Source organism: Podarcis bocagei, assembly GCF_964188305.1.
Source record: "Podarcis bocagei genome assembly, chromosome: 2".
Lineage (NCBI taxonomy): Eukaryota > Metazoa > Chordata > Lepidosauria > Squamata > Lacertidae > Podarcis > Podarcis bocagei.
The window spans coordinates 14,112,574-14,135,129 of NC_138126.1; the positions used below are offsets into that span (position 1 = coordinate 14,112,574).

The window sequence follows — 22,556 nt, forward strand, 5'->3', positions numbered from 1 at the left end:
AAAACAGAGGAAGATGGAAAGGAATTGCTGAAACAATTAACAGAAGTGGAATACAAAAAGGGAGGTATGAGGAGGTCGTTGAAATAAGTGAATGAAAGATAAGATACTGAAATTGTTTGATGTGTTTTAAACTGTTTTTGTTTGGTTATGTTAGTTTAATGTGTCAGTGTTATGTAGTGTTTTTGTATTGTATTGTACTTTTTTGTAGTGTTGTGTTTAAATTGTTGGAAAAGTAATAAATATTAGTTTCAAAAAAAGGTCGGCAGTTCAAATCCCCACGACAGGGTGAGCTCCCGTTGCTCGGTCCCTGCTTCTGACAACCTAGCAGTTCGAAAGCACGCCAGCGCAAGTAGATAAATAGGTACCGCTCTGGCAGGAAGGTAATCAGCGTTTCCGTGCGCTGCTCTGGTTCACCAGAAGCGGCTTAGTCATGCTGGCCACATGACCCAGAAGCTGTACGCCAGCTTCCTCGGCCAATAAAACAAGATGAGCGCCGCAACTCCAGTCGGTCACAACTGGACCTAACGGTCAGGGGTCCCTTTCCCTTTCCCTTAAGGTAAAGGGAGCAGTATTTTTATTATAATAGCTGTATACAGGTATTACTGGACAGAGCCAATCGTCTTCCACCCCCCGTGCAATTATGGTGCTTAAAAAAAAAGTGGGGCTTTTTTCTGTGAGTACTCCAACATCCACAACATTCCCCAACTGTTCAAGGTATGTACTTACTATAACAATTCCATGGTGAGTACCTGCACCTTTATTGCTTTAAAAGCAAGCACTGAAAAAAGGGGTTGCTTTTAAAATTTATTGCTTTATTTTTCACGACAGAAAATGAAGCAAAGAACTCCCCCTCTGTCCTTACAAATTAAAATTTCCCTCCACTTTTTCTCAGTACTTCCCATGAAGAGTGTTTATTTCACATCTGTAGTGTACATTCAGCACGTATCGAAAATACATGGTTCCCCCCAAAAGATTCATGGGAGGGGTTGCATGTGAAGAATTCTTTTGCGGTTAGTCTGTCCGGCAGCTGTTGCTGCTGCAAGTGCCTGTTCAATGTTCCTGTGTCTCTCTGTCTGTGAGGAGAATACAGGACACTGCAAAAGACACTGTGTGTAATGAATGTGCAATAAGCCAGAGATAGTGTTCCCTCCCTATAATGTAAACAGGGAGACTTCTGTCCAGGAGATGGGGGGGGGGGGTTGCCCCTTCAGCAGACATCATACACAAAGACACACACACCGACTACCAAAATCAACACAATCACTTCTGCAAATGTCCCCACAAAACACATCATTACAGTTTTTCCTAACCATTCAAAAGGAACTGTGCTGCACATAACAATTCACTGATAAATGTACAGTGGTACCTCGAGTTAAGTGTTAATCCGTTCCAGAGGTTCGTTCTTAACCTGAAACTGTTCTTAACCTGAAGCACCACTTTAGCTAATGGGGCCTCCTGCTGCCGCCACACCGCAATTTCTGTTCTCATCCTGAAGCCAAGTTCTTAACCCGAGGTACTATTTCTGGGTTAGCGGAGTCTGTAACCTGAAGTGTATGTAACCTGAAGCGTATGTAACCTGAAGCGTATGTAACCCGAGGTACCACTGTATCTATGTCCTGGCTCACTGGAAAATCTTCAGAAATTCATATAGAATCACTCGAGTGTTGGATTTACACCATTCCAACGTTGTTCTGTTCAGGAAGGAAATGGCTGCCAAGGGAGGAGCTTGGGACATGAGTGAAGGCAGCCATAATCTCTAAAGTGTGAGCCCATGTACTCAGCAGCCCCTCTGCCTGAGTGATATAATCTCTCGCATCCTGATACCTGAGTGTGGGACAGGTAGCCATTCCAGAAACAATAGGAAACCCAGATCAAGACAAAAGGGTGTGATTAACTTGGGCTGGGAAACAGGGACATGTAAATACCTCTTTTGCATCACTTGATGTAATTTTAGGGGTGTTGTGGGTATCTCTGTAAAACTGATCAGAGTGGGAGTCATCCTTTGTTCTGGCCTTCCTTCCTGGTGGCGGGTGGAAGTCCTGTTGCAAGTTTTTAAAAAAATAAAGATCAGGCCTCCTGGCTGCTGTTTTGTTCCTATATTCCTGGCTGGTGTCTTTGTTTGGTAATCCAGGTGAGCCCAAGGATTTTCCTATAACAAGACCCTTGAACTTGCTCCTTATAATGCAATCTGAACAAAACTGGTGAAGCAGTGAGGACGATATATTATTGCAAGAGCTGAGAGCCAAAGCAGGCACAGTCCAGCTGGGGCAAAGAATGAGCTTATATTCCCTATGCACACGTTCCCTCCCTCGTCTCCCCATTGCTTGGGTGCTGCAAGGTTTTCCTTCCCCCAATTATCAAATAACAGACAAGAGGCTGAGCGTGGAGAGAAACGTCTCCTTCCTCCTCAGAGTTGCCTCCACTTCCGGCTTCACCAGCAGAGATAAAATTGAGGTTTGCAAAGGAAGGAGGGAGGGGAGGAGGCGGGAAGCGGGGCTGCATTGTGCGGAGGCGGAGGAGGGGGCTGCTTCCTAATCAAGCCTCCTAATTAAGCGCCCTCACTCCCTGCCTCCCACGCGGGGGCTCCCATTCCCGCCCCCGCTGCCCGGGATTTCGGGTGAGTGCAAAGCCAGTGGCGGGGAAGGAGGGAAGGGGCTTTGCGAGGGGGTCCAGGATGAGAAGCCCCGGGACGGGGAGAAGAGAAGGGAGGAAAGGGAGCTGTTTTCTTAAAGGGAGCCTTGAAGGGGGGGGGGGGGAGAAGCTTCCTCCTGCAGGGATCTGGTGCAAAGGGAGTTGCAGGGAAGGAGGCGGGAAAGGGAGAGGGGTGGGCATTGCTGGCCAGGATCGCCTTAATAATAGTATTAATTTTAATATTTATACCCCAGCAGAAGACCCCTCGTAGGAGGACCTCAGTGTCCCGGCTTCCTTCCTTCCTTATCTTTAGGTACCAGGCCAAAGCATTCCTCTTCTCTCAGGCATTTGGCTCATGAAACTATCTATGGCCTTCACAACTGCAGAGGAAGGGACGTTGTCCTTTTTATTTCTTACTCTGTTATGCATCTCTGTGTTTTTCTCTTGTAAGCTGCCCTGTGATCTTCGGAGGAAGGGCAGTATAGAAATGTAAAGAATAGCAGGAAAAACAGGAAGCCCTGTTGTGTTCAAGGGGGAGGTTGGGACAGAGTCTCTGACCAGCATGTATAGCAGGACGGGCTTAGGAGGGAATAATAATAATAATAATAATAATAATAATAATAATAATAATAATAATAATAATAATAATACTTGCACTCAGCCTATCTGACTGGGTTGCCTCAGCCACACTGGGTGGCTTCCAACAAAATAAAAAACACCAAAAGCTTCCCTGTACAGAGCTGCCTTTAAAGAAGTGCCCTCTTTAAGGAATCATGTGGTATAAACATGTATGTTGTCTTCTAGGTCCAAACACACACAGAACGCACATGTATGAGCAAGCAGTGCTCCAAAGTGCTTCTCTTGTGAACTTGCCATCTAAGTTGTTTACTCCTGACCAAATCTCCTGTTTCCCAAAAGGACTGGGGGGGGGGGTCTCCTCACCACTTTTAACCCCCCCACTCCCACCGCATGGAAGGCAGAGGCCGTGTTCATGCACATCCCAGTAAACCATGTGTGTATCTGAAGTGAACCAGGCGCTGCAGCTCCTTCCCCTCTCACTGGGCAGCAGAGGAGGAAAGGGATAGGTTTGAAGGCTCTTCCTGCCTCTCTCCCCTGAGAAACAAGAGCAAAGGGTGTTTGCAGGACAGGAGGACAGAGGAGGAGGTAGCAAGGGCAGAGGGAGCAGTGGGCGGATCCCCCGCCTCTCCCAGGGGGCCTGATGCAAGCAAGGGGCTTCCTTCTTCTCCGTGCAAGGGCCACCCATGTATTCAGAGCAGTCCTTTGCAGATGAACTCTTAAGTTCCATGGGATATATATATGCATGCACACACACACACAGATTTTCAATTACAATAATCCAATAAAAGCCTCATTGACACAACACCAAATTATAATACAATTAATAATGCCAATTGTTCAGACGCCAAATGATACAATTTTGTTGGTCCCCACGTGAATTGATGGCTGGATGATTTACTTTATCTTCATTCCAAAATCTTACTAATTCCAATTACACACAAGTCAGAATAACAAACCCTTATACCACATCTGCAATTTTAACGACTTCTATTCGCGTTAACACATCAAATAATTTACAGTCCTAGGGGTGAAACATTCAAACTCTCTTTGTTCTTGTGTGTGGCTATTATTGTGTCCATAATGTTTCTTCCTGTCCTTGTACTGTATTATGTCTATCTTTTGTTAGTTGTCGCTGTTCTACATCATGTCTTGGGTGGAGCTAGTATTCCACAGCTGTTTTATAAGTTCTCCATTGCACCATTCCAAGCTTCATTATTTTGCACCTTAAGCAGCAGCTGCAGAAATCATACTATCAAAATAAGTATACACCATTTCCTCTCAGCCTGGCGAGGAGAGGAAAGCTAGCTAGCTAGCTAGTAATGAACCTTCTCTGGCAAGCTTCCAGCCCACTGTTATTTCTCCATTCAGCCGATAAGAAGTTAGATCCAATTAAACTAAATTTGAAGTCTTTAGCATTATTCAGTTCAGCCTGAGGATAAAAAGTAGGGAATGGTGTCTCTCATAAACCTTTGGAAAATATAGTTTCTCTCCCTCCCCCCCCCATTTTTTCTTTACACACACAGTTCCATTTGATGTTATATTCCACATCTGCAATCCATTTTTCACCGTCATCGCCAATACATCCATGATTTTAACAAGTATTTCAGGGGAGAGTTGCCGAATCATAAATATAAAAAATCAAACTTAGTATAAAGAAGCCAAAGGCTTCCACCCCACTCCGACTTTTACATGGAATGATGTTGTTTTTCCAAGTTAAAACCTTAACGAGCTTGCAACTTTTCGATTATGTAGTTCATGATCTCACCTTTCCCAGCACGCCTCTGTAGATTAGTCCAAATTAAAATCTAATGAACAGAAATACCTCTGCTTCTTCATGGCAGCTTAGGAGAGTTGGCAGGCAAAGTGCTTTTGTACTCAGTGCCTCCCTGCCTCTCGCATTCCATTCCAGAGCAAGAGCCAGGTACCAAGACAATCTGTGAGTGAAGCCCGTTTCCCCATCCCTGGGGGGATTTGCAATGGTGATTACCCTCAATCATACTTGTTTTTTCTTCGATAATGATCTCCCGCTGTTGTAGGAGTTGCCTCCATTAAGGCAGACCAGAACCGGAAGCCCCATGGGCAGGAGAATCCCTGCAGGGGCTCTGAAACTCCCTTTTCTTCTTCTTCCCTCCCTCCCAGGAAGCTGCAACTTGCTCTGGCTTCTGGGCTCCTCAGGAAGCTGAACCTGCAAACCTAGCTGAGACTGAACCTGCAACCCTGGCCAGGATGGAAGGAGGAAGATGGACGGTTGACCTGGTCAGGCTGTCTCCCGCATCCCTCCCCACAACCTCTGAGCATTTCCTCCCAAGACCCTTGGAGAAATCTGGTGAGTTCCAGGGGAGAGGAGATGGGGACAGGGACAGATGGATGGTGGAGGGAGAAAGAGGAAAAGATGGAGAGGAGACAAAAGGCCGAGAGTTCCTGGCAGTAAGAAGGAAGGGGTGAGGCCTTCTCCAAAGCAGCTCTTTGTTTTTGGAATCCCTTTCATAAAGTAGTGGGAGCAGATTTTCTTCCTCCAGGCTTTTAAATCTCTCATTTTATTTCCACTGCGGGATTAATTGATGATAATGATGTTGCACACCAATCCAGAAAAATGGGTGAAGAGGGCTATGGAAATGCTTTCCTGTAATTATCATAGAATCATAGAGTTGGAAGAGACCACAAGGGCCATTGAGTCCAACCCCCTGCCAAGCAGGAAACACCATCAGAGCACTCCTGACATATGGTTGTCAAGCCTCTGCTTAAAGACCTCCAAAGTAGGAGACTCCACCACACTCCTTGGCAGCAAATTCCACTGTCGAACAGCTCTTACTGTCAGGAAGTTCTTCCTAATGTTTAGGTGGAATCTTCTTTCTTGTAGTTTGGATCCATTGCTCCATGTCCGCTTCTCTGGAGCAGCAGAAAACAACCTTTCTCCCTCCTCTATGTGACATCCTTTTATATATTTGAACATGGCTATCATATCACCCCTTAACCTCCTCTTCTCCAGGCTAAACATGCCCAGCTCCCTTAGCCGTTCCTCATAAGGCATCATTTCCAGGCCTTTGACCATTTTGGTTGCCCTCCTCTGGACACGTTCCAGTTTGTCAGTGTCCTTCTTGAACTGTGATGCCCAGAACTGGACACAGTACTCCAGGTATAATTATTTATACTTCATATATTTAAATTGCTTCTATTGCTTTTATTTTTTATAGACAGGGTCAGAGTGGTACATTCCACCAGCATCCAAACAATAAATGCATGCACCTCCCCAGTTTGATTTGTTTAGGGACAAAGGACCAATTATCATGATACACAATTCCTGTGGCTGGAGGCTCTATACATGGGATTGGGCAGAGGAAGACCAAAGGTGGCTAGTATTATAAGCAAATTGTGTAAACTTGCCAATCTTACAGACTGGGGTTGTGTGTGAAAGTGAGTGAGTGAGTGAGTGGGAGGGATAATAATTTAGAGCACCCCTGCAATTTTGTCCACCCATAAGCTTACATGGAGAAACTGTGGTACAACTTTGGTACACAAAGCCAACAAAGAGACTCATAAGTTTATAGTGGCACCAGCTTTCCTGGACAAGAGTCCACTTTGTCAGACTGCAGCCCACAAAAGCTTAGGCCATAATATCTCTACTTGCATTAGGTTCGGGTTGTAGATTTTCGGGGTGCGAACGCTACAAATGCCGCATAGCTCATCAATTTTTCTTGCCATTGTTCTTTCGTTGGGATTTCCTCATTCTTCCATCCTTGTGCTAACAAGACTCTTGCCGTTTTGTAGCATACATAAATAAGTTCTTTATTTTTTTTGGCAGGTCTTGCCCTACAATCCCTAACAAAAATGCTTCTGGTTTTTTTAACATATGTTAATTTAAACATTTTTTTCCATTCATTATATATCATTTCCCGTTTTTTTTTTACTTCTCTACATTCCCACAACATATGATAAAAAGTCCCTTCTTTTTCTTTACATTTCCAACATGTGTTTAACCAGGTTTTATACATTTTTGTTATCTGTACTAGTGTTATATACCATCTATACATCATTTTCATATAGTTTTCTTTCAAAAGAGAACAGTCTGTAAATTTTAAAAATATTTTCCACGCTTTTTCCCAGTGCTCAAATTGTATATTGTGTCCTATATCTTGTGCCCATTTGATTTGACCTCCTCATCTTTTATTTCCCATTCTAGCAGGATACTATATGCTTTGTTCAGCAACTTCACTTCTTCTATAACTTCCCTTTGAAATCTAGAAGTTGTATAACTAAATCCCTTCTTGTTGTCTTCCTTGTACATCTCTTGTAATTGTCTGTAGTGTAACCAGCTCTGAAAATGATCTTTTATTTCCTCATAATCTTTTAATTTCCATTTTCCTTATTGATCCTTTAACAAATCTCTATATATAGGCCAACTAAATATTGATACATTTCCCACAATTTTCATTTACCTAAATTGTCCATAAACGTCTTTACTTTACAAGTGATTCTTAAAGTCCAGCTAACGTTTTGATTTGCTTGCAGTAATTCTTAGGCAAAATTATAAATTTCCCCCATTCTTTTTTAAATTCCTTATCTTCTTGATTGCAGAGTCTCGTGGTTAATTTTGCCATTTTGGAATAGTCCAGCAGTTTGACTTGCCATTCTTCCCTAATCAGGATTGTTGCATATTTCCATTTTTGGGATAATAACATCTGTACAGCTGTTGTTGCATACATAGTCTTTCCTGGTCTTTTGGGATCTTGGTACCTGTAATTCCTAATAAAAGGCTTCTAGTTTCTTAACAAAAGTTGTTTTAAACATTTTTTCAATTCATTATATATCATTTCCCAAAATAATTTTGTTGTCTTACATGACCACCACATCTCTTTTCTCTTTTCTTTTCTCTTCCTCTCTGGCAATCACTCATAGCTGAGTATCTTCCACAAACGCGATTTTAACAATGAGTCCGTAAGTGACTGTGGAGGCCAATTCTGGATCCACATGCCTTTCCACAGAGGGGACATTGGTTTCCGGGCGGGAGTTGATCACAGTGTGGATTTGCCAAGCGTGCCTTCCTCTTAGCATGTTTCTCCCTTGCATCCCGAGTTTGAGTGTCCTCAAAGCCCATGACACGTTCTCCAATTGGAGCGCTCGCAGGCAAGCTTTTCCCAGTTGTTGGTATTTATATTACATTTTTAAATATTTGTCTTGAGACAGTCTTTAAACCACTTTTGTTGACTACCAGCATTACGTTTCCCCTTTTTAAGTTTGAGGTAGAGTAGTTGCTTTGGAAGATGATAATCAGGCATCCGCACAACATGACCAGTCCATCAAAGTTGATGTTGAAGAATCATTTACACATATAGTAAAAGGTACCCACGTCTTCTTTACATTTCCAGCAGGTATTTGAATTTGTTCTATACATTTTAGATAACTTGCTAGGAGTCAAATACCACTGATACATCGTTTTCATATAGTTTTATTTCAGTGTACAACAAGCTGTAAATTCCAGATCTGTTTTCCAAAGCCTCTCCCAATCTCTCCCATTTGTATATTATGTCCTTAGTCCTTTGCCCATTTAATCATAACTGATTTGACTTGTTCATCCTTTGTTAACCATTCTAGGAGCAAGTTATACATTTTAGACAGATTTTTGTTGTTACTTCCTAAGAGTTCTTTTTGAAACTGTGATATCTCATAACTAAAATCTTTCTTTTTGTCTGTCTTAAAGATATTGTTTAGTTGATGGTACTGTAACCATTTACAGCTTCCCTTATCTGTTCAAAATCTTTTAATTTCAGTTGGTTTTCAACTTCAGTTAACAGCTCTCTGTAAATTGGCCAATTACTTCTCATATTCAGTTTTTTCAGAGATATTGCTTCAAGGGGGAAAGCCACCAGCAAATTTTTATTTGCTTAAGCAAATTTTTATACTTCTCCCATACCCTGAAAATTGATTTTCTTACTACAGTGGTACCTCGAGTTAAGTGTTAATTCGTTCTGGAGGTCTGTTCTTAACCTGAAACTGTTCTTAACCTGAAGCACCACTTTAGCTAATGGGGCCTCCTGCTGGCGCCGCGCCACCGGAGCACAAGTTCTGTTCTCATCCTGAAGCCAAGTTCTTAACCCGAGGTAATATTTCTGGGTTAGCGGAGTCTGTAACCTGAAGCATCTGTAACCCGAGGTACGACTGTATATGATTCTGAAAAGCTCTATGCACCTTGGCCTTTTCATACCATAAATATGTATGTATAATTCATGTCATCCCAGATCTAAAATATCTGTGTTTTCCAATGTAATCCATTCCCAGTTCCAGCAGATATAGGATGCTTCATACTAAAGTTTCAAATCCAGCAGGGTTAAAGCTCCTGTCTCTCTTACAACTGTAAATAATTTCTATTTTATCCTTGGTTTCTTCCCTTGCCAGATAAACCTAGATGTCTTTTTGCCATTTTTCAACACATCCTACGTTGCCTATCGCCATGACTGATTGGAATAAAAATAACATATAAATACGGTTTTTTTTTATTTTATTACTGAGATTCTTCCCCAAAATGATAAATTCATTCTTCCCCATATATCTAAATCTCTTATTTCTTTCCACACATTCTAAAGATTGTGTTTAAAAATATTAATATTCTTGAAATTGGGACTGAAAATAACTACCCGTGAGTAGGTCTTAAAGATCTATTGGATTTATAACTAATTTAAAGATGATTTGGCCGGAAACGGGAAAGGCATAAAATAAGGAAGTCTGCCTTTCCGGACTGTAGAAAGTTCAAAGCAAAGAAAGTGCAAAGCTGTAATTTGAAGAAGATTATTTGGAAACGAGTAAACTCGACATTAGAATTGAAACCCCCCTCTTGCATGCAGGAGCAGAGGGGGTGGAAGGTGGACTTTTGATACCTGTATGAAAGGAATTATTGGAAAATTTCATCCGCTGTCTTAAAATCCTGGGAACGGACTGCCTGGATAGGGAAGCTGAATAGAGAACTGTCACTTTGCCAAAAGAAACTTCCTTGGTTTGACATTTAATTTGACTCTGTGAACGATATAGAATTTCTGGACTGTTAAGTGGAAAAAATTTGGAACTGTTACAGTAAATCTTTGTGGAGACGTTGGGGACTTTCTTAAAAAGACAGTTTGTTGCAAAGCCCTGGGGATCTCTCCCCCTAGAGGATTCTGTTGAAACAGTTGAAACAGTTGCAAATTGGACTATAATAGTTAAGTACTGGAAATTTCCACTTGAAAACAATCTACAAGTGTGGGAACGACCTTGGCTGGATGTGAGAGTGTTATGGCTTATGATAGAACTACTAGATCTGGTAAACAATATATGACTAGCACTTCACACCAGCGAAGGTCTTCGGTTTCAGGCATAGTAACAGCTGCAGCTGGACAGACAAAAGCAAAAACTATGTCATCTGATCCTGTGGCACATGCTCTCTGTAAAATAAATGAGTCTTTGGAATTCCTGACAAAACAAGGTGCGGAATCTAGTAAACAATTGGCAGAGGTCTCAGCAAAGCTTGATTTGAATACCCAAAGTATCAATGAACTGGGGAAGAAGGTGAACTCAAACATTCAGACTATAGAAAAACTTTTAGAAGATTCAGTTACAACTCGAAAGATTGCAGAAGAAGCTAAGGCCACTGCAGATGCTACACAGGAAAAGATAACACCAGTCTATAAAAAGTTAGAAGATCATGAGTTGGCTTTGTCGATGCTTGAATTGCAAAGAAAAGAGAGAAAATTGAGAATAAGAGCAGTGCCTGAAAGTGAGAAAGATAATTTGGTGGACTTCCTCACAAAAGAATTTTTGGATTTTTGGCAACAGGAATTAGAGAAGGAAGAATTTAAGATTGTGGCTGCTTTTAGATTGGGCAGAAGACAAAACAGAAAGAAGCCAAGGGATTGTTTGATAACTTTAAGATCTAAAGAAGAAAGAGACAAAATATTGAATCTGCATTTTCAAAGAACCTTGGAAATTGAAAATTCCTTTGTGGAGATCTTTAAGGATATACCTAAGCATATTTTGGACGTAAGAACTTACTACAAAGACCTGGTTGATCTATTGAGAAAGAATAAAATACCCTTCAGGTGGGAATTTCCTCAAGGCCTATCTTTCAAATATAAGGGAAGGAAAACAAGAATAAAATCAGTGAGTGATAAAGATCAATTTTTGCGAGAGAACGAGGAAGATCTTCTGAAAGAAGTGGTTGAAGTGGAACCAACCCCCGCAGTAAAGGAAATAACAGACATTTTAAATCTAACATTTGGACTGAAATCACTGACAGACGACGAACAGCTACTCGGAGCAGTAGGAGGGGAAAGTAAATAACGGCAAGATGGCTCTGCAACTTCTAAGTTGGAATTGTAACGGTTTGAACCTTCCTCGAAAGAGGAAAAATGTGTTTCATATATTGAAAAAAGAACAATTGGACTTGATTTGTTTACAAGAAACACATGTGACAAGGCTACACAGAAAACTACTTATTAACAAAAGATTAGGACAAGAATTTATTTCATCTGATAAAGTCAAGAAAAGAGGAGTGGTGATTTATGCAAAAGAAAAATTACTACCGAAATTGATGTTTAAAGATGAAGAAGGGAGATTTTTGGCAATTGAAATTCAAGTACAAGGAGAAAAATTTCTGATTGTGGGAATTTATGCACCAAATGAGGGGAAATCTGAATTCTTCAAGAAGTTGCTTGAGACCTTACTGCATTACCTGGATTACAATTTAATTTTGATGGGGGACATGAATGGAGTAGTATCTACAAATATGGACAAAGCACAAAGACAGGTAGTCTCCAAAGATGGGAGACTACCAAAGACTTTCTTTGCAATGACGGAAAACATGGACTTGATTGATATTTGGAGAACAAAGAACCCTCTTGAGAGAGAGGGAACTTTCTTTTCTGAAGCAATGATGACATGGACTAGAATCGACCAAATTTGGGATACTAGTGGGATGGCTCCAAAGATAAGGAAAGTGGAAATCTGCCCAAAACTTGCTCCGACCACAATGCTGTAAAGATGGAGATGAAGTTAACAACAGCCGGCTCCTTCAGATGGAGGATGAATGACACCTTATTTAGAGATGAAGAGATCTACAAAAAGGCCCAAAAAACTTTGAGAGACTATTTCGAAATAAACCTAAACACAGATGTCGAAAAAAGAGTAATTTGGGACGCAAGCAAAGCTGTTATGCGTGGATTCTTAATACAGCAAAATACAATAAAGAAGAGAAGCCAAAATGAGAAAAAGGATAGGATCTTGGAAAAGATAAAAGAAGGAGAAAAGAAACTGACATCTAAACCGAAGTCTCAAGAAATTTTGAGAGAAATTAAGTTATATCAGACGCAATACATGGAATTGATGAATCAAGAAATTGAATGGAAGATTAAGCAAATGAGACAAAGGACATTTGAATCTGCAGATAAATGTGGCAAACTTCTGGCTTGGCAATTGAAGAAAAGACAGAAATTTAATACGGTTACAAACCTAGAGGTTGAAGGAAAGAATATTTATAAACCAAATGAGATTAGAAATTGTTTCCAGAACTATTTTAAAAAACTATATTCGCAAGGGCCGCAGAAAGAAGGGGACATAGATGAGTTTTTAAAGAAATATGGATTACAAAAAATTTCACATCAGAGTAAATTAGATCTGAACCAGAAAATAACTGAACAAGAGATAGAAGGTGCCATTCAAAATATGCAACTGGGCAAATCTCCAAGACCAGATGGGTTGACTTCCAGATATTACAAAGCTTTGAAGGAGTGGTTACTACAACCTCTGAAGGAAGTCTGTAACGAAATTCTAGAGGGGGGAAAAGGCACCAGAATCGTGGAAAGAAGCTTATATTACTCTCATACTGAAAACAGAGACTGAAAAGACTCAGCTTAAGAACTACCGCCCTATATCATTACTTAATGTGGATTACAAAATTTTTGCAGACATTTTGGCAAAAAGATTGAAAAAAGTACTGATGGAAGAGATTCATAAGGACCAAGCAGGCTTTCTTGCAGGAAGACATTTGTCAGATAATGTGAGGAATATTATAGACATTTTGGAATTATTAGAAGTGAATATAAATACTAAAGCAGTATTGATATTTGTGGATGCGGAGAAAGCTTTTGACATTTCTTGGAGTTTTATGAAGAAGAATCTACATGGGATGGGGGTAGGCCAAGGATTTGAGAATGGTATGGGTGCAATATATTCTGAACAAAAGGCAAAACTAATTGTAAATAATGTGGTTACGGAAGAATTTAAAATTGAAAAAGGGACACGACAGGGGTGCCCAATTTCCCCATTACTTTTTATATCAGTCCTGGACGTTTTGTTAAATATGATTAGAAGGGACCAGCTGGTTAAAGGGGTGCAGGTCGGAGCTAAACAGTACAAATTGAGGGCCTTTGCAGATGATTTGGTACTTACTTTACAAGAGCCAGACACTAGTACGAAAAGGGTTTTAGAACTAATTCAAGAATTTGGTCAAGTTGCAGGATTTAAACTGAATAAACAAAAAACTAAGGTATTGGAGAAAAACTTAACAGGTATAGAAAGGGAGAGGTTCCAGAATGAAACGGGTTTAACTGTGGTTAAGAAAGTGAAATACTTGGGGATTAACATGACATCTATGAATGTGAATCTATTTAAAGATAATTTTGAGAAATGCTGGACAGAAGTTAAAAAGGATTTAGAAATATGGTCAAATTTGAAGCTTTCCTTGTTAGGCCGAATTGCTGTCATTAAGATGACTGTATTGCCTAGAATGTTATTTTTATTTCAAGCATTGCAAATTGTGGACAAGATGGACTGTTTGAAGAGGTGGCAGAAAGACATTTCGAAATTTGTCTGGCAGGGCAAAAAACCCAGAATAAAATTAAAAATTTTAACAGATGTGAAGGAAAGAGGGGGATTTGCCCTGCCGGACTTTAAACTTTATTATGAATCAGCAGCTTTCTGCTGGTTGAAAGACTGGCTGCTTCTTGAGAACACAGACATTCTGGATTTAGAAGGTTTTAATAACATTTTTGAGTGGCATGCATATTTATGGTATGACAAGGTTAAAGCACATAAAGGTTTTAAAAACCATATTGTCAGGAAAGCATTGTTTAATGTTTGGACAAGATATAAAGACTTACTTGAAAACAAAACCCCAAGGTGGTTGTCACCGATGGAGGCAAAGGCTGCGAAAAAGCTCAATATGGAGGCCAAATGGCCAAAATATTGGGAAATTCTAGAACAGGAGGGAGATAAACTGAAATTACAGAGTTTTGAGAAATTGAAGGCTAAAGTATGAGACTGGCTCCATTATTATCAAATAATGGAGGTTTACAAACAAGACAGGAAAATTGGCTTCCAGGTGGAGAAATAAAAATAAGAAACAGAACTGCTAGAACCTAATACTAAGAATCTATCAAGAATGTACAACTTGTTGCTGAAATGGAACACACAAGATGAAATAGTGAAATCAGCTATGATAAAATGGGCACAAGACATTGGTCATAATATTATGTTTGTTGACTGGGAACAGTTGTGGACCACCGGCATAAGGTTTACAGCATGTAATGCCTTAAGAGAGAATATTATGAAAATGATATATAGGTGGTACATGACCCCAGTCAAGCTAGCAAAAATTTACCATTTGTCTGATGATAAGTGTTGGAAGTGTAAAGAAACTGAAGGTACATTCTTTCACCTTTGGTGGACGTGCCCAAAGATTAAGGTCTTCTGGGAAATGATTTATAATTAAATGAAAAAGGTACTTAAATGTACTTTACCTAAGAAACCAGAGGCTTTTCTCCTGAGCATTGTCGGCCAATTGGTGCCAAAGACAGAACTTTTTTTATGTATGCTACAACAGCTGCAAGAATACTCATCGCGAAGTATTGGAAGACACAAGATCTACCCACTCTGGAAGAATGGCAGACGAAGGTGATAGACTATATGGGACTGGTTGAAATGACTGGCAGAATTCAAGACCAGGGGAAAGAGACGGCGGAAGAAGATTGGAGGAAATTTAATATTTATCTTAAGAAATATTGCAAAATTAATGAGTGCTAAAATGTTGTGGTTATAGAAAATAGGGGATTACAGAGGTAAAAGATTATGTAAAAGAAAAGAATAAGGAAAAATTAGTTAAAATTAAGGGGGAGGATTTGCTGAAATAATTTGAGAATTGGGATGCAGAAAGGGAAGGTATGGGGAAGTCGGTGAAGTAAGTTTTAAGAAAAAAAGGACTCGAAATTATACATGTTTGTTTTTGTGTGTGTATGTTTGTATTGTGTATTCTGTGGGGTTTTTTTATAATTTGTGAAAACTCAATAAATATTTATAAAAAATATATATATTAATATTCTTAGCTGTCAACCAAACCAAGTATTTGACTTTTTTATGTATAACTACCGTAACTCTGTTTTCTGTTGTAATTCCTATTTGTCTTGCTCCGTCAGGTTTTTTACCAAAAACTTAAGTCTTATTCTTGTTTAGTTTAAAGCCTTTGACCTGCCCAAAGTCCTGTATCTTTTCTAACCTTTGATAGAGTATTTTTGAGATCCTCCACTCTAATTACAAGGTCAACTGCAAAAGCTTTTAATTGATATATTTTATTTCCTACTGTTATTCCTCTAATTACCATATTTTTCTCTCTAGGAGACGCACCCAACCATAAGATGCACCTAGTTTTTAGAAGAGGAAAACAAGAAAAGCCAGCAAGAGCTGCAGACACACTCGCTCGGTGCGGCTCTTTAAAGATAGAGCGGTTCTTGCTGGCTTTTCCGGGAGGTGGGCGAAGGGACTGACGGGCTGCCCTCCGTCCCTTCTCCCACCTCCCTGAAAAGCCAGGGAGAGCTGTGCAGCGCCTCTTGGTCTGCTGGCTTCCCAGCGAAGCAGGATGAGGGATGGAAGGGGCTCTGTAAGGGCTCCCTTCCGCCCCTCATCCTGCTTCGCTGGGAAGGCAGCAGACCAAGAGGTACTGTGCAGCTCTACCTCTTGCTGTACTGGCTTCAGCGATAGCTGCGCAGCCTGCATTCACCCCATAAGACGCACACACATTTCCCCTTACTTTTCAGGAGGAAAAAAGTGCATCTTATGGAGCGAAAAATACGGTAATTTCTTTGCTCTTATCTCTCTCTCCAGGGCCTCTAATACCAAATTAAGTAAGAATGGTGATAGGGGACATCATTGTCCTGTCCCTTTCGTTATCTTACACTTTTCTGTTATAACCTTATTAACAATCAGCATGGCCTGTCGCTCAGAATAAATGGCATCAATTCCTCTCCCAAATGCTCCCCCCAAATTTTTTTCTATAAAAACCCATGAGACGTTATCAAAAGCCTTTTCAGCATCTATAAACATTGAGGGCACTTTATCTCATTTCTTACTTCCAAATATTCAATAATATCAATTATATTCCTTGTGTTATCCTTCATCTGACATACTGGTAGAAGCAAGACTGATTGTGATGAATTATTTCTGCTAAAACACCTTTCATTCTATTGCCCAAAATGTTAGCGATACTCTAATTGGAGTATTTTTCTGACCTTTTAGTTCATTAGGAAGAACTTCCTGACAGTAAGAGCTGTTTGACAGTGGAATTTGCTGCCAAGGAGTGTGGTGGAGTCTCCTTCTTTGGAGGTCTTTAAGCAGAGGCTTGATTACCATATCTCAGGAGTGCTCTGATGGTGTTTCCTGCTTGGCAGGGGGTTGGACTCGATGGCTCTTGTGGTCTCTTCCAACTCTATGATTCTATGATTCTAAGAATTATTGAGTTGTGGTCCGAAAGCATTCTTGGTTGTATTTCTCCTTTTTTAATCTATGGACACCCATCCTACAGGAGACAGTGATGGCCAACAACTTGGATAGCTTGAAAAAGAGGATTAAATTGATGCCTTTACTCTGCCCTTGCGGTCCTAGGCAATAATGCTTCTTAATACTAGTTTCTGGAAAGCCAAGGAAGGTAGAGAAGGCTCTTGTGCTCCAATCCTGCTTTCTGGTTTCCCATAGGCATCTACTTGGTGACAGGAGCTTGTCCTACTCTCGAGTAGGACCCTAGCAGAGACACATGTCCAACTGGCATGTTCTCTCCCTCCTGGTCATTCGTTTGGGAGCTTCAAAAACTTTCAACTTTCTGAACACCACAGCGACCAATTCCAACAGACACCGGCACACTTAGGGATCCACAGAGTGTTTGCAGCCGAAGAGTGCTGGGCCCATAACTGTTGTCAGGAGCTTGTCCTACTCTCAAGTAGGACCCTGGCAGCGACACATGCCCGACTGGCATGTTCTCTCCCTTCTGGTCGTTCGGGAGCTTCAAAAGCTTTCTTCTGCCGGAACATCACAGCGACCAATGCCAACAGACATCGGCACACTTAGGGATCCGCAGAGTGTTCTCAGCTTTGCATAACAGAACTCAGCAATTCAGCATTTTGGCTAATCTACTTTATTTGCATATAAACACACATGGAACACTGCAACATGGCTCCCTCTCTCTCTAGCATCAGACAGCAAAGAGAGAAAGAACAAAGGACATTAGTCCCACTTCACGGAACACAGTAACACAAACATCCTGTCTTCATCACTTCTCACACTGTGGAGTCAAAACATACACTGTCATGTGATAGACATCAGTCCCATGACTGCAGGCACAGAGCAGGAATCTTAACAGTTGGCCCCTGTGAGAACAGGATGTTGGACTAGGTGGGCCTTTGCCCAATCCAGCAGGGTCTTAGGTTCTAATATTTTGCAATATTTTTGCAGTTACATGTGGCATAGTAACACTAAAGTTTTACTTCTTACTCCTTGGAGAGACTGCTACTGGAGCCTGAGATGATTTCCTCACTTGAAAAAGAAAAATACAGAGATGTGTCTAATAAGTCAGTTCCACCATAGATCTGTATTAAAAAATGATGCTGTGTTACTTAGTGTGAATGGAGTGATCATGTGTTGCTCTTGCCATTTTCTCATCTGCATTGCTATAAATTGGAACATAGAGAGGACAGTGGAGAATGGGGACAGTGTTAAAATGACAGAATGTGGACATTGGGATTGGAATGTGTTCAGTCCCTTTTTTGTCTTTCTTGAAAGTCTTTTTTTAAAAAAGATATCTATTGAAGACTTTTAAGATATAACAAAAAATGAAAAATAAACATACAAAATAAAAACAGTTAAAAGTCTTAACAGGATTCTCTCACCTCTACTCCCAAACAGATGAGGAAGATGACGGCCAGAATTCTATGGAGCCTGTGAATTCATTGGGAAGAACAAAGAAACAGTTTAAATGCATGGAACGTGGGATGTACTTTAGTCACAGGGGAAGACTGAGGAATCACCAACAAATTCACACAGGGGAGAAAACATTTAAATGTATTGAATGTGGAAAGAGCTTCAGTCAAAATGGACACCTTAGAACACACCAACGAACTCACACAGGGGAGAAACCATTTAAATGTATTGAATGTGGAAAGAGCTTCAGTCAAAGTGGACACCTTAGAACACACCAACGAACTCACACGGGGGAGAAACCATTTGAATGCTTTGAGTGTGGAAAGAGCTTCAGTGAAAGTGGAACACTTAGAAAACATCAACGAACTCACACAGTGGAGAAACCATATAAATGTATTGAATGTGGAAAGAGCTTCTGTGAAAGTGGAGCACTTCGAACACACCAACGAACTCACACGGGGGAGAAACCATTTGAATGTTTTGAGTGTGGAAAGAGCTTCAGTGAAAATGGAACACTTAGAAAACATCAACAAACTCACACAGGGGAGAAACCATATAAATGTATTGAATGTGGAAAGAGCTTCAGTGGAAGTGGAGCACTTCGAACACACCAACGAACTCACACGGGGGAGAAACCATTTGAATGTTTTGAGTGTGGAAAGAGCTTCAGTGGAAGTGGAGCACTTAGAAAACATCAACGAACTCACACAGGGGAGAAACCATATAAATGTATTGAATGTGGAAAGAGCTTTAGTTATAGTGGACACCTTAGAACACACCAACAAACTCACACAGGGGAGAAACCATTTAAATGCATGGAGTGTGGAACAAGTTTCAGTCAACTTGGAAACCTTAGAAATCATCAACGAACTCACACAGGGGAGAAACCATTTAAATGTATTGAATGTGGAAAGTGCTTCAGTGAAAGTGGAACACTTAGAATACATCAACGAATTCACACGGGGGCAAAACCATTTAAATGTATAGAATGTGGAAAGAGTTTCAGTGAAAGTGGAGCACTTAGAGGACACCAAAGAACTCACACGGGGGAGAAACCATTTAAATGTATTGAATGTGGAAAGAGCTTCAGTCAAAATGGACACCTTAGAACACACCAACGAACTCACACAGGGGAGAAACCATTTAAATGTATTGAATGTGGAAAGAGCTTCAGTGGAAGTGGAGCACTTCGAACACACCAACGAACTCACACGGGGGAGAAACCATTTGAATGTTTTGAGTGTGGAAAGAGCTTCAGTGAAAATGGAACACTTAGAAAACATCAACAAACTCACACAGGGGAGAAACCATATAAATGTATTGAATGTGGAAAGAGCTTCATTCAAAATGGACACCTTAGAAAACATCAACGGACTCACACAGGGAAGAAGCCATTTTAATGTATTGAATGTTGAAAGAGCTTCATTCAAAATGAACACCTTAGGAAAAATCAGTTAACTCACACAGGGGGGAAACCATATATATATGCAATTTGGAAAGAGCTTCAGAGGAAGTGGAGACCTTAATATTCATAAGCAAATTCTCACAGGCGGATAACCATATAAATGTATGGAGTTTTCCACTCAGGGTTCCCAGACTTCCTGGGAAGTGACGATGACTGTCAAGTCTCTGGATGTGCAGAAAATAATTTGGCAATGTTTGTTTTCTATCTTCGGGGCCATGCTGTTTGGAGACCCTTGCTTTTTAAATTTGAACTGTTGATCTGGATAGCTTGGAATCTGGCATTCTCGACTTTTCCCACAATGCTGCTTATTGGTCAGAACAGAGAGCTGGATCCGGATTTCCTGCTTCAGTGCATCATTCCCACCTATACTTCCTCGGTTTGTGAATATAGCTGGTTTGGATTCCTTTGGGCCAGTTGCTAATAATCTACTTTTGTTGTTGTTCAAAATGGGTTTTCAAGAGATTCATTCTCATGTATTCCACTGTATAGTTTGGTTGGTCTGTGCCACCCCCCCCCCAGTCGTTTTGTTTATTGCAGAGCACCCAGTCTTTTGGGGAAGTGTGTTTGTTGCGCAAGAACTCCAAAGCAGCTTTAATTAGGAAACCTGAATTTTCCTCTGTGACTGAATCCCACCCCAAAACAGAGATGGTTTGGAAATGTCCTTTGTCAGATGCATGAAGCATGAATGTAAGCTTGCGGTTATATTTATCTCTACACACACACACACACACATATATATATGTTCATGGGTGGAAAGAAAAAAAGTGAGCTCAGACAGACAATGAAATTCAAGGAATGCAGAAGGGCAGGTTTATGGAAATTAAACCATTATCCTTAACACTTTCCCCAGACTTCGGGAACCCAGTGAGCCATAAAAGTAGGAGAGCAAGGAGCTTGAAGACAAAGAGCACTTAGTGGCAGAGCAGGTGATGCTGATGCTGATGGCGGCGAATGAGGAGGTGGGAGAGATGGGGGGTGGAGATTCACTCGGGACAATGCCATTATCCAAGAGGCTGGGTTCTGCAGCTTCTCTCTAAAGTTTGAAATAAAAAGACTGTTAGAAACTTTCCCTTGTCTTTATACTTTCCTGGGCTACCATCTAACAGCACCCTAACAGGTGCAAATAGCCATGGGCACAAGTCTCTTGGGGTGGGGAGCCCACACAGAATACCAGTATGCCCAAGGGACCTGATCCGAGGAAGAAGCCAGCCAATCCATAAAGGGGTTGGAGCTCAGAGCAGCCAGACTGGCCCTCCTCCACTTTGAGATGTGATGGATTAAGAAGAGAATTCAGAATGAAAAAAAGGATAAAATCCTGGGAAAGATAGGAGAAGGAGAGAAGAAATTGAGAGCAAAACCAAAGTCACAGGAGATTTTGAAAGAAATAAAGTTATACCAGGTACAATATGCGAAGTTGATGAACCAGGAAATAAAATGGAAGATTAAACAGATGAGGCAAAAGACATTTGAATTGGCAAATAAATGTGGGAAACTGTTGGCCTGGCAACTGAAAAAAGACAAAAATTCAATACTATCACAAATTTGGAAGTGGAAGGAAAAAATATACAGAATCCAGTGGAAATTAGGAAGTGTTTCCAGAGGTATTTTAAACAACTCTATACACAGGAGAAGCAGAAAGAAATGGACATTGATCAATTTTTGAAAATAAATGGACTACACATAATCTCACAGGAAAAACAACTAATGTTGAATTATAAAATAACAAACCAGGAGGTGGAAGGGGCTATCCAGAGCATGCAATTAGGTAAATCTCCAGGACCAGATGGTTTGACTTCAAGATACTACAGATCTTTGAAAGATTGGTTAATACAACCATTGAAGGAAGTCTGTAATGAAATACTGGAAGGAAGAAAGGCACCAGAGTCATGGAAGGAAGCTTACATTACACTTATACCAAAACAGAGACTGAAAAGATGCAGCTTAAAAACTACCGCCCCATATCGCTGTTAAATGTGGATTATAAAATTTTTGCAGACATTTTGGCTAAAAGACTAAAAGTGTTAGTAGAAGAAATCCATAAAGATCAAGCGGGCTTTCTCCAGGGCAGACATATGTCTGACAATATGAGGAATATAATTAATATTTTAGAAAAACTTATTATCAAATAATGGAGGCATATAATTTGGACAAAAAAGTTGGTTTCCCGGTGGAAAAATCAAAATTGGAAACAGAACTGTTAGATTCCAAAATTAAAAATTTGTCAAAAATGTATAACTTGCTGTTGAAATGGAACACCCAGGATGAAACGGTGAAATCACCCATGATTAAATGGGCACAAGATGTCGGACATAATATAATGATGGCTGACTGTGAACAGTCATGGACCACAGGTATTAAATTTACGGCATGTAATGCCCTAAGAGAAAATTTAATGAAAATGATTTATAGGTGGTACATGACACCAATCAAGCTTGCAAAAATTTATCATTTGCCCGACAATAAATGTTGGAAATGTAATGAGACTGAAGGTACATTCTTTCACCTTTGGTGGACATGCCCAAAGATTAAGACATTCTGGGAGATGATTTATAATGAAATGAAAAAGGTATTTAAATATACCTTTCTGAAGAAACCAGAGGCCTTTCTCCTGGGCATGGTTGGCCAATTGGTGCCAAAGAAGGATAGAACTTTTTTTTATGTATGCTACAACAGCAGC

At 40.5% G+C, this 22,556-nt stretch overlaps 1 protein-coding gene across 1 annotated transcript; it reads left to right on the plus strand.

The window, feature by feature from the left end:
* Window positions 1-348: 348 nt before the first annotated feature.
* Window positions 349-20,794, plus strand: LOC308579624 (uncharacterized protein; the record flags this gene model as incomplete). The annotated part of the gene is made up of 4 exons (XM_081180587.1): window positions 349-2,617; window positions 5,350-5,536; window positions 18,400-19,311; window positions 20,730-20,794. Exons 2-4 carry the CDS (start codon window positions 5,437-5,439, stop codon window positions 20,792-20,794), a joined length of 1,077 nt encoding a protein of 358 aa, XP_081036713.1. The 5' UTR covers window positions 349-2,617; window positions 5,350-5,436.
* Window positions 20,795-22,556: the final 1,762 nt, after the last annotated feature.